This window comes from Ruditapes philippinarum, unplaced genomic scaffold, assembly GCF_026571515.1.
Source record: "Ruditapes philippinarum isolate M1 unplaced genomic scaffold, ASM2657151v2 ctg16165_1_1_1_1, whole genome shotgun sequence".
In the NCBI taxonomy this organism is placed as follows: Eukaryota; Metazoa; Mollusca; class Bivalvia; order Venerida; family Veneridae; genus Ruditapes; species Ruditapes philippinarum.
Window position 1 is genome coordinate 7,389 of NW_026852026.1, and position 13,820 is coordinate 21,208.

Below are 13,820 nucleotides of genomic sequence, written 5' to 3' on the forward strand. Positions count from 1 at the left end.
GGTCATTGATTTTCCCTATATGCATATAGTAAAAAACTTAAAAGATCTTCTTTTAAAGAACTGTAAGAGCTAGAGCTAAGATTTTTGGCATGGAACATCTTCTAGTGAGTGTCTACCAAGTTTGTTCAAATAAAAGCCCTGGGGTCAAAATTGGCCCCGCCCGGGGGGTCATTGATTTTCCCTATATGCATATAGTAACACTTAAAAAATCTTCCTTTAAAGAACTGTAAGAGCTAGAGCTTAGATATTTGGCAATGAAACATCTTCTAGTGAGTGTCTACCAAGTTTGTTCAAATAAAAGCCGCTGGGGTCAAAAAATTGGCCCCGCCCAGGGGGTCATTGATTTTCCCTACATGCATAAAGTAAAAACTTAAAAAATCTTCTTTTAAAGAACCCAAAGAGCTAGAGCTTAGATTATTTGGCATGAAACATCTTCTAGTGAATGTCTACCAAGTTTGTTCAAAATAAAAAGCCCTGGGGTCAAAATTGGCCCCGCCCTGGGGGGTATTGATTTTCCCTATATGCATATAGTTTAAACTTAAAAAATCTTCTTTTAAAGAAACGTAAGAGCTAGAGCTTAGATATTTGGCATAAAACATCTTCTAGTAAATGTCTACCAAGTTTGTTCAAATAAAAGCCCTGGGGTCAAAATTGGCCCCGCCCCAGGGGTCATTGATTTTCCCTATATGCATATAGTAAAAACTTAAAAAATCTTCTTTTAAAGAACTGTAAGAGCTAAAGCTTATATATTTGGCATGAAACATCTTCTAGTGAATGTCTACCAAGTTTGTTCAAATAAAACCCCTGGGGTCCAAATTGGCCCTCCCCAGGGGTCATTGATTTTCCTTATATGCATATAGTAAAAACTTATAAAATCTTCTTTTAAAGAACCCAAAGAGCTAGAGCTAAGATATTTAGCATGAGACATGTTCTAATGGGTGTCTACAAGTATGTTCAAATAAAAGCCCTGGGGTCAAAACTGGCCCCGCCCCGGGGTCATTGATTTTCCTTATATAACATAGCAAAAACTTAAAAATCTTCTTTGAAAAAACCCAAATAACTAGAGTTTAGATATTAAGCATGAAACATCTTTCAGTAAATATCTACAAAGTTTGTTCAAATAAAAGCCCAGGGGTCAAAACTGGCCCTGCCCCAGGGGTGTCATTGTTTTTAACTATATGTGTATAGTAAAAACTTTAAAAATCTTCTTTTAAAAAACTCAATGAGCTAGAACTTAGATGTTTTGCATGAAACATCTTCTTATGGGTGTCTACCAAGTCTGTTCAAATAAACAAATAAAAGCCCTTGGGTAAAAATTGGCCCGGGGGTGGGGGGGGGGTTGGGGGCTATATACAGGTGAGCGACCTCAGGGCCATCATGGCCCTCTTGTTAATGATATTTGGCATTCATCAGCATTCAGATATACTCTGGCTACTGTGAAAATTATATTTTGATATTTCGCCATGAGATTGTCAAAATATGATTTCAGTTTTTACTGACAAGCATGTGATAATTATTTACACATTTAATTCAGTTGATCCAAGCTGGAACCCAGCCACAGATGCTCAGGCTGTCGACAGAGTGTTCCGAATAGGTCAGGACAAGAATGTTGTCATATATCGACTTATTACATGCGGAACTGTTGAAGAGAAAATATACAGACGTCAAATCTTCAAAGATTCAATAACTAGACAAACAACAGGGAATGCTAAAAACCCTTACAGGTATGCATTATATTGCATAAAATTTGCTAAAGTTTAAGATAAAGGGTCAAGAAAAAAAGCATTTAAAATGCTGGTTCTATCTATGTGCTTGTAAGTCATTGAATGATGCACAGGAGTGGATCTGAGACCTACCAGTGTGGAGTGTCAATTAGGAAATATCACTTTCAGCATATGTGTAGAATAATGCACAGTTTAAGTTCTGAAAAAAAATAGAAATGTCGGTTTTCTGACAGCCAGGGCAGCTTAAAAGGGTATGTAGGTTGTGTTAAAAAGCCAAATTATAAAATTATAACGTAACTAAAGTGATGAAATATGGTATGTGCTTCACAGACAACTGTCAGTCAGAGAACTGGTTGAATGTTCAGACATACATTGAATACTGACAAAAAATGGGAAATAATATCAAATTAAGTTTCTTTGAGTGTCTGATCCTGCAATCAAGGCCGTCTGGTTTTGATGACAGATGGGTACTTTTTAATGACTTGTTCCTGTCAAAACCTATCATTGAGGTTTAATTTCTATTCTGTGAGTTACCTTTCTGTTTCCTGTTCCCAGATTTAAGTTGTTTAGATAAATGTAATAATAAATATCTTTATTCAAAATTTTAATATAGTAATTTCATAGTTGTCTGGAATTGTTGTTGTTTCCCTTAACTCACCCAGCATTCATAAGTGCTAGCAGAAATGTAACGCTTGCACTTGGAAATACTAGGAAAACATTGGGATATTCTTTGAGGTCCTCTCAGTCCTGGATGGCCATCTTTCTGTTCTACATGTTTCGTTGCGTTCTGTTCTTCTTCATTTGAATTGTTGCATGTTTTAATTATGTTGTTAGATTTGATATTTTGGTCCGCAGTTTGTTGATCTGTTTTACTAAAGACGTTTAAATCTTTGACCCTCCCCCGGCATACATAAGTGCTAGTTGGTGAATTTTACACAAGCACTTGTGAATACCAAGAGACGATGCAAAAAACATATGAGATCATTTCTACGACTCATCTTCCATGGCACTATGTGAGGACACTTCCTTCTGGATACTATGTGCTTAAATCCTGTCACGGTTGTCTTATTATTCCATGTCAGGAATTTTTCCATCTTTGAAGTATGTTGGTGCTTTGACACTGAGTTCAACTTACTTTAAAATAATGCATGGATCAGCAATTGTAGCCACTGTTGATTAGTGAAGGTGAATAGTTGTCATGCAACCAATATGGTTGTTTGTTGCTTCTAAGACTCATCCAGCATGTAGGTTGTTCTGTTCCCTCTTTTCCCCCAGCATTCGTAAGTGCTAGTAAACAATATAAACTTGCACTTAGTTATACTAGGAGAAACTAGGGACATTATAGTCATTTTCTTTCGCTGAAAAAATTCTATGCATGGTGCGCCATTCCATCATCGTGTGTGCTTTGTACCTTATGCATTTTGAGAGGTATATAATCAGATGATACGTTCTCAAAAACTCCCTGCTTTTGTAAATGTTGATTGTTGAAGACTTGAAATTTTGTGTCATTCTGCATTCATCTTCTGTAAAGTCTTGTAATTTCTATTCCGTGTGTACCAATAACGGTCCAACAGAAATTGTTATAAACTGGCTTCCTTCGTTCTTGTGTTTTTGTTGAAAATCCCCCCAGCATTTACAAGTGCTTGTATATAGTGAACACATGCACATGAAAATACGAGGTAACCTAAAACAACAATGTTTTTAGACTTGAAATAACTCCTCTGCAAGTTCAGCCATACGGATCTTGATGAATATTATATAAACAGATAAAAAGCAATAATAAGAAGTTTTATTAAGTAACAAAACAAACTGTTTGCTGTTCTCAGTCTTTTTCCGGATTCTTCCTTGATGTACATCTTCAGTGAAGACTGCATGATTTTGGTGATTACAGTCATTTTTGGTGTTTGCAGGTGATTTCTTTTTATTTTGGCAAATGCTGGAAATTTTACTTAATGATTTCTGGAAGCTTCTCCCCACTTAAGATGATTTTTGTTGATAATGTATTGGTCTTCCCCCAGCATACATAAGTGCTAGTCAATTTCATATATCTGCACTTTTGAATACCAGGTGAAGACTTTCATACACTCAAACCTTTTTTGTATGTTGATGTTGGTACCTTCTGTAGACATCCTGTAGAAATAGTTAACATCTCCCCCAAGCATACATAAGTGCTTGTTGTTAAATAATACAGACACTTTTGAATACTGGGGAAAAGTTTAACTGTATGACAAGGTCTCAGTACCAGTCACCTAGAAACTTCCATTCAACTTAAATTAGGTGTCCTGTATGCAATGTGTGACATGGTGTTTTCTTGTATCTAAGGTATATCTGCGGCAAGGACGTCTGTAACCAAGGCTGAACTCGAACTGCAACATTATCTTCCATACCTATTATATACATGTATATTATCCACCTATGACAGTGTTTTTTGTAAATTAGGCCAAACTGATAGGTTTTCCATTACTAAAGCTTTACTCTTGAAGCATCAACTTTTTCTGGAGTCATGGTCTATTTATCCCCCCAGCATCTATAAGTGCTAGTTAATAAATTCACACTTGCACTTTTGGATACAGGGAAACCATAGATTAGTGTTAATATCTTCGCAACAATTCATCAGGATATTACCTCCTGTTCCAGTTCTGTACTGTAGCGCATTTGAGGTATCCTAGGAACTGAGAGATAGACATGCCCCTAGCATTTCTAAGTGCTAGCACAATATGAAAAGCAAGCACATTGGAAAGGCAGGGTCACATCCACTCAATTTCTAGCTGACTGAAGTTATCTCTCTTTGTAAGTTGTAAACATTGGTTGTCTCCCCTGTAATCTTAAGCAATGTAACTTGCATCTGAATAAATGAATATTTCTTGCAATACAATTGGGTTTTGTCATGTTACCTCCCCCCAGCATTTATAAGTGCTTGCACATATTGTTCAAGCGAGCACATTAAAAATACAGGGAAAGGTAGTATGCCATAATATGCCAGCAGTTAAAAGTTGAATTCGGTCCTCTATAATTCCTCTTCCATAATATTGTAAACATTCTCTTCTTCATGTATATTCTTCATTGCTAATCATCTAACTGTATATAATAATTAAAGTCCTTTTTGCTATTTTCCATCTGGCACTGGTTCTCTCTGTTTCACTTGGTGTTCTCCCCTTAATCCATTGTAAGGTCCTGTTTGTCTCCCCTGAATACTTATCATAAATCCATTGTCGTCCTGGTTTTCCTGTCCTCTGTTAACCCATTGTATGTGTGTTAGAAATGTAAACCTGGCATTAAATTGGTGCAAGAATTTTTTCTACCTGTACCAAATTAATAACAGGTTACATAGACCTAACTATCTGATATATGTTTATAATTTATTTAATTAAAACAAGAAAAATTACAAAAATAAAATAAAATATGTTATCCATAAAACAAATAAATGTAAAATAATCATTTTTGTTTTGAACAAAATTAAAATTATATTTGAAAAAATTCTTAGCTTAAAAATAGATCCTTCAGGCATGCTTGACCAGTATCAATTGACCATATCATAAAATTTCAGATTATTATCTAGCCTAATTTGCATACTTGTCAATCAAAATATTATACATGTTGTCAAAACAATTAAACATGACAAGTGGCATGTCAAATATGATATCTCAATTATACATTCCTGGTACTGAATAAACACTGCCAGTGTCAAAATACAAATTTCTTAGAATTGTGTACTGTCAAAATATGTGATAAATGTAATAAAAATAATATTCTGTAACAATGATATATTACTAAAGTGATTAAAGAATGATTTTGAATAAAAAAAATTATTAATTAGATTGAAGATATAACAAATATTACAAGTAAATAAAATTTGAAAAATTCATTGTGTTAAAAAGGTGACTTTATAATCTAGACTTCAATTTTCCAAAATATATGAATAGAAATAATATAATGGTTGATTTAAAATTGAGTTGTTAATTCAGAATTTAAAATAGAACAAAATTTTTCCATAGAGAAATTAATTTAAAGGTTTTTTTATAATGTTGAAGACATTGATAGAGCATTTCATTTTTTTGTAACTTCTGTTTAAAAAAAATTTCCAAACATTTGTTAAAAATAAATATGGCAGCATAGGTTTATCTCTTAGATTTTTTTTAGCTTTTAATTAGATGAAATGTTAGATTTTTAGGTAAAGACAAAAAAGTTTTTAATGACAATTTAATCGAATTAAATAATGTAATCAAACATTTGTACAAAATAGGATTTTTTTTTAAAGATTTTGGGTGCTTAATCGTTTATGCAATTTAATGTTGGAAAATATGTCTTTAGCAAATGAAATAGATGTATCAACTGAGGAAGCTGAATAAAGCAAAACATGTTTTATACTTAATTTGTGTTGGTTTTTGATCCAATAGTCCTATTTAGCAAATGAAAAGCATTCTTATAATAATTATGCCAGGAAAATGGTCTTGATTTTAACAGTTCCTTAATAGGGCAAAGGAAATATGAAAAAAATATATAGAATCATAATTTTAAGATTGAATCCTTTGATGTTATGTTAGATAAGATATAAGAAAATATAAGAAATGGGCAATACTTAACCTCTGGTAAAAGAGATGTTATCTTGTTGTCTGGTATGTAGATATTTCATGATAAAATCACCTGGCATCATTTTGGTGCAGGTAACATTCCTGTCCGGCACACAAAATGATGCAGGCAAGTCTAGTATGACAAGTCCAGTCACTCTTGGTACGTTTGAATCAAAGTTGTCTCCCCTGAAAAAATAATTTTCCGGTCAGCAAAGTTTTCCTGGTTTAAATGCATTACTTATCTACCAAAAGTTTATAACAAAGTAAGTTAATTGAAATATTTTTCAGTTTGATTATATATATAATTGAAAATAGTAGAAAAATATGCATTTTTGAAGAAGAAAAAAGCCAAAAATGGTATGAGAATTTTTAAAATTTCCTGTGCATTTAGCATATTCTGTCATTCTCTGATATCATTACTGAAATAATTATGTTGATATTTGACAAAAAAGCATCTAAAAAACATACTTCATAGAAAAGTGGTGTTATTTTTCCATTGTTCAGACAACCAATTTAAATCAGATATATTTTATTACACAGAATAAATGTATTAAATGTTTAATTGTTGTATCATAATATACAATGTATGTGTAAATGTATAAACATAAAAAATGTGGTCTGTTATTTCTTTTAATCTTATTTTCAGAAAAACCTTTTCTTGAAATTTGTAAACATACTTTAGAAAAAAAACTGTTATTTTACCACAGTTTGTCTTATATTAACAAAGTATTATAATGGCCAAGCTGCTAAATTCCTACAGATTAACATTACATAATACAATCTTTTGATATGTATGTACTTCAAAGGTGCACCATACAATATGTGATAATCACTGCTCTATGCAATATTGCTAGTTGGTATTCTTAAAAGAGTAAATAGCCTTAGGTAAAAGGATTTACATCTTTACATTGGATAATAGTTATGTAACCCCCTCACCTGGTCAGGTAAAATTGCATGGGGAAAAATACCTGTTACACCATATTGGTAAATTTGGTTTTAACTGTCATTTCTTGCATAGAATTATAAAAAAATTAATAGAAGACCTTTTTTGTTTCACTTTTGGATATTATCATCTTCAACTGATTTTGATATTAGTTTTTATGTATCAATACGTTGTTTGGCTTTCTTTCTGTTACAAAAAGGATGAAATTTGCATTGAAAATACACATAAGAAATAGCTTTACAATTTTCTCTTTGATTCTAGGTTTGGCCCATAACAAACTACTGAGAAAATCATAATAGTTTCACCTTGACAAAATGTTTATTGCATGTTCCATACAATACCAATATTAAAAATATTTGAAAACCTGACTTTTAGTAGGTCTTTGTTTGATGACTTTGTACATTATAAAAGTGTATATAGTATAATGTTTAAAGTGTAAAGTCTTTTAATTGCAAATGCAATTTTATTGTTTATATCTTGATCAAAATAGCGAAAGAGTGCATACAGTAATAGAAAATTGTCTGGATATATTTCATTCAAATTAAGTGGAACATGCAGGTAAACAGTCAAGTGTGTTTAGAAACAGAAGCATTCTCTAAACTTTTTCGAAAAAATAATCATTAGGCTATTAAAACATGGTGACTTTTCAAAATCGGGATTTTACGGTGGCTTAATTCCTGCTAAATAACATTGAAGGTAAAACTAATATTAAAGCAGAATCTTAATGTTGAAATGTTTTATTCCTGGCATGAGTCAACCCGTGCAGATATCAAACATGAATGCATAAAAAAGAATCTCTTATCGAAGAATATATAATGGAATCTAATTCATTACATGATTAAATATTTAGCAAAAATATAATTATTCATTGAATCATTTAGTACTTTACCATATAATTATGTTCAAGAATATATTTCAGTACATTAAGATTTAGTGAACTTGTTAAGTTACGTAATACATCAATTTCAATTGTTAAGTTACGTAATACATCAATTTCAATTCAATTTTTGAATATTAATGATATTAAATAAAATATCATGCAATACTTTATATATATTAAATGCCTCAGTTCTTTCTTTTCAATTAATTAAGCATTTAACTTGCATTATGTTTTCCATAGTTAATAGGCAGTACTGTATATCAATAAAATATTTAAAGTTTTGTTAGTTAAAAATAAAACTTAACATATTTTAAAATATTAATTTATAATTAATTAAACTAGTACCACTTACCAACACTTCCTGTCCCTTTCCTATCCAATGTCAGACTGCCACTTCCTGTAGGAGAACTCTTTAAGGTGTCAATCACAGCTTTCCTCCACTCTTTGAACTTATAACATGTTTTACTTTGAAGTCATTCAAAAATGCATTTGAAGCCATTATCATTTAATTAATAAATGTTTTCTAACAAACGTATTGTTTACTTTCATGCTCAATCAAGAATCAAATTATCACATAAATGATCAAAGTCAGGTAATAGTAACCCTAAGGCAAAACTGACCAATGGGAGATAAGTATTAGTGTCACAGGTTGACACCCACTCTAATCTGATTAGCATAACTGAGGTCATGTGACCCCTTGTTGTCATAGGGAGAGCAAATTTGATTGGTCGAATTTAAAAGCCATATGTGGCAGATGCCAAAGATATTTGTGTTTATTGTAATTCAAAAGAAAATATTTTAAAATTTGAAAATTATTTATAAGTCTTTGAAATTAATATCTCAAAATTGACATGTTTTGATATATAATGTCCATATTATAATGAGAAGATTTTTAAAATTCTTTGCATTTCTTAATTTCCAGATAAATTATGTCACATGTTTTGTTTAAATAAAAAAGAAAGAAATGATATAAAAAAGATGATTTAAGAACAGTAACTCAAAGATATATAAATCTTGAATTATGTTTGTTTTTCAAGATGCTTTGCATAATAAGATGTTAACATACCAAATAATACAGTTACTATGACTTTTGAATTAACTTGCTATATTGATATGATAATTATATCTTTAAATTTAAATACACAAGATAAGAAGATGAAAACTGTTTTTGTGTCCCCCGTACATTATATGCAAGTAACTTTCTTTGAAAGAATTTTGTGTTACTCCCTTCAATAGAAACACATTAAATTACTTCGTATTTTACATATATGCTCATGTGATAAAACATTTTGCAAAAATCAATTTATCTTTTTTTTCTTCTGACCAGCTTTGTTTCGGATATCGGATATTGGAGTTGAACATATTTGTTAAAAGAAGCCTTTATAAAATTTAATCATACACATGATCTGGCCCACCATAAAGTCTGCATATTGCTGTCATGAGTTCAAACTTAATTCTCCTTCAATGCAGAACAAATTTATTATGGCATGAGGGAATGGACATGGCCTGCAATATTACTTTTAGACTTATTTTAAAAAATTGTTTCTTGCAATAAAGAAAATGAAATAACATTGGGTGAAAGTAAAAATTTTAAACATAAGACTTGAAGTCCCTTCATGTAATAATTGTAGGACTGGTCAATTATGTAAAAAATGCAAAAATGATAGACAAAGATATTGTGACTACAAAAACGAGAAAAGAATCATTGCATTTCATCAATACAATAGTGAAAATAAGAATTCCCAATAAAAGTCCAACACAACAAAATTGAGAATGTTGCAGACCCGGTTTGGTTGAGCCTGTTCGTAGACGGTAATGGAAAGTGCAAGTTACCGTCCATGCCCCCTAGCACCGGCTTAAGCAGAATTCAACATTCAAAATTTATAAAATTGTCAGGAAATACTGCATAAGGGCTACTAAGCCATTCTATGCTTACAGCTGGCAGGATAATATGATATCCCACTAGCCTCTTAAAATCAATAAAAATTTTAGCTCTGACCTGGAAAATATCATGCTTTTATCTGTTTTTTGCAGCCAAATTTCCATTTCAAAGTACACAGAGCATGAAAAAGACATTGACATTAAAAGGCGCTTATGACTTAATATTGTATAAGAACTCAATATTTTTCATTTGATGTTATGTGACAATATACTTTCAATATAGGAAAGAAAAAAATACATGAAGTATAAGTAAGAGTAAATAATGTAATAAACATGTTTTTCTTAAAAACTTGGTGCCCTTAGGGTAAAATCACCATAAAATATTTATGCACATGCATTTATTTATCAACTAGAATCAGAATGTAAATAAGCTATGTACAATAGAATAACACAGTCAGGAGTGGATTCCCTGGGTTTAATACCTCCCTGTGATGTAAAAAGAAAGTATGTCAGGAATTTAACACATTTAGGTGATGTTATTGTTGACTTTGTTAAGAGAAATTCCCCTTAGAGCAATTAAATTGTCTGTTTACTTTTCTTAAGTATGGCCTAAATACTGTTGCTTCTCATATTTTGTGAAGGCTAGAGTAAAATGTTTCCATAGATTATTTGTACACGTTGTAATGCTTAAATGATTGAAGATGAATATCATTTTTGCTATATCCTCAGTTCAGATATTTAGAAATTAATTAAAGATATTTCTATGATGAACTCAAATAAAGTAAAAATTGGTCCAATTATAAGTTACAGTATTTGCATAACTAAGTTTTACAATAATGTTTAAAAAGTAAAGAAAGAATGATAGCTTTAACACAGGAGCAAAGATATCTTTTAGAAAATTGAACCATTTATATGTCAGCTAAACTTTTTACTAACATTAACTGAAATCACAGGTTTTTGTGCATTTTTAAATACCCGGAATGGAAGATTCAAAGATTTTACAAATATTTTATGTGAGCCTAGTATATTGATTATTATAAAAGTATTTGAAAAAAATCTTCAATGAAAATCTTAAATATATAAAGAATTGTCATGTCATTTTTTCAGATTTCAACTGTAAAATTCATAAACATTTACGTCTATATTGTGGAAAAATATGAAATAAAAATTTATGTTAATTCATGAAATATGCCTTAGTAACCATAAGCTATAAAGATCTTTATCTTAGTAACACACTATACACCGAGTTATCTCCCCTGCTAGTTAGTGTGTTCTGTATGACATGTTAATTAGGTAGTGGTAGTCTGTTAATTAAATTAAGGTGTCCTGTCATTGTATGGTGTCATCCTGTGACATGTATATTGTGAGGGTACTGCACTGAAGGTGGTCAGGCATCTGTACTTGTTGTGAAAGATTAATTGGATACATTATTATTTTTTTATTGGTACATTTTGATGCAATTAATTTGTATATTTAAAGGAGGTCTACCTACAAACATAATTTTTTTTGAAAATCTTGCATATACTAACAAGGGCACTGAAAACGGAATACAGAGAAGAAGATGATTAAGAAATAAACTTGGAATATAATTGAAAAACTTTTTTAAGGGCAGTTCTTAGCCCAATTTGAGTTAAAGGCATGTAAAAAAAACCCTAGCCGAATGAAAATGATTATTTTGTGAAAACAAAGTGAGCAAATAATATGAACATTTACACAAAGTTATTTGTATAAATTATAATAGTAAATACAAATCTCCAAAAAATATTTCCCGTCCCATCATGCATGTCAAGAAGCAGAGTCCCCTTCTTTTATTGCAAATCCTAGTCTTTCTGTCTCAATATTTATTGCTAAATCATATCAAGAGAGAGAGAAAGACATTGTGTAAAGCAAGGGTTTCAATGTATATGAAAGAAGCTAGGTCAAATTGGCAGGCTAAATATGACTGTTAAAGAATATTTAGCAGCCAGGAGACATATTTGTATGAAAATCTTGTAAAAAAAATGATTTGAGTCCCAACATGAGAAAAAAAAAACTTCAGTGGAGTTTCTTTAAATGTTTATGGTTCATAATAGTCTTTTTTAAGAAGCTGGGTTATTTCTGAAAAAAAAAAAAATTGCAGCAAAGTTACGTTGCATGTTCTCATGTTAGGTTATTGCATAGTAACTTTGAATAGAATTATGGATCTTGTGTAAACAAATACATAAAGATAATGGGTAAGAATTATGAATCTCAGGTGTATAGGACTTACAGAAATTATACCAAAAAAAAAAGAAGACTACCTTAGACTGTTTTGAATATGAAGGTTTACATGCCAATATTGATACTCATATGGTGTTTGATAATAACTAACTGCAATTGGAGAAGGCTATGGGCAAATTTTATAACGCAGAAAAATAAAATTCAAATGCTTTTTAACTAGCATATAAGACAAATGTAAACTGTATAACCTCAGCATATATGATACATTTTTTTCCTCAGAGATTACCAGAGAAATATTTGTTTGTTTGTTTGTTTGTTTCATTTTACGCCTTTTTCCAACAGTATTTCAGTCATATAGGCGGGTAGTTTCCTAACCATCGTTCCTGGAGAGTTACACCAGTACTAGACTACCTTCCTCCGCGCTAAACTACCAAAGCAGAGAAATATTTAATATGTAATATACTTTAATTTAAATATTTGTTAACACCAACAGCTTAGTTATTTTATAATGTTGTAGGATGTATTGCATTTATGGAGAAAATGTTAATATAATCTAAGTTATCATGATTGTCTGCATGGTCTGTATTATAAACAATGCCTACCAACCTTGAAACTAGAATGTTCATAAAAAAAAACAATTTTGTCCATGCATACAAAATTTGTATTGATTGTTGAAAGATATTTATATGCTGAACTTTTTTCCTTATAGATATTTCAGAAAATATTTGTAAAACTTTTACTTACAGATATTTCAGTAAATATGAACTTAAAGAGCTGTTTACGCTGGATGACCCGCACTCATCTACAACCCAGCAACAGTTGGAACAGATGCATAGTGGACAGCGACTGACAGATCCTAGTCTAGATGAACACATCGCATATCTTTACTCACTAGGTAGGATTTGAAACAAGACTTGCTTTATTGCCAGACCCCTCCACCCCACCCCCTCTCCTGGCCCTGGCACACACACAGAATGCTGAAGAGAGGACATTATTTTATATCTGATGAAACTGCTAATTGTTTATCATGTTCAATCTTCTTGGTGGAACTTTGAAAGTAAAGTGAACAAACAGCAAAGAAATTTATTTAATGGGCAACTTATTATGTTCGCCACATCAAAATGTACCAGGGGGGGGGGGGGGGGGGAATGTCTTAGAATCTACTATATCAGAAATATTACAAACAAGTTGACACAAGTTAATTGTCTTGATGATCATCATATTAATTTTCAAAGATTATACATTCTCCTTTTAACAAGATTTGATTGTGTGTGACAGGCCAAAATGACTTTCTAAAATACATTCCAAAAACTTGCCTCAAGACTTACAAAATACTAATGAATATGAAAAAGCCAAAAATAACTGCCTGAAAAATCAAAATGGACTGTTACAAATTTTTTTTATGAAACCTGAGTTATGAATTTTCATAATACAAAGTTACATAATATGAATTTTTTTTTTGCCTTAATTGCACATTTCTTATTACAGAAGTAAAAGTTTAACTGTATTCTCTATAAAACTGATAAAAATAATGATAAATTCAGCGTTTTAAGATCTTTGACATCTTTAACTTGTACCCATTATTATAATGTTGCCATTAAAATATTTAGATTAAGACAGAA

The 13,820-nt window shown here is 31.2% G+C and overlaps 1 protein-coding gene across 1 annotated transcript; it reads left to right on the forward strand.

Annotated features, from left to right (window-relative positions):
• Positions 1–1,534: 1,534 nt before the first annotated feature.
• LOC132747018 (DNA excision repair protein ERCC-6-like) lies at positions 1,535–13,093 on the forward strand (the record flags this gene model as incomplete). Its single annotated transcript, XM_060736325.1, has 2 exons — positions 1,535–1,724; positions 12,945–13,093. Coding segments are annotated over 2 exons (339 nt in total), but the record flags the coding sequence as incomplete, so codon positions are not given.
• Positions 13,094–13,820: the final 727 nt, after the last annotated feature.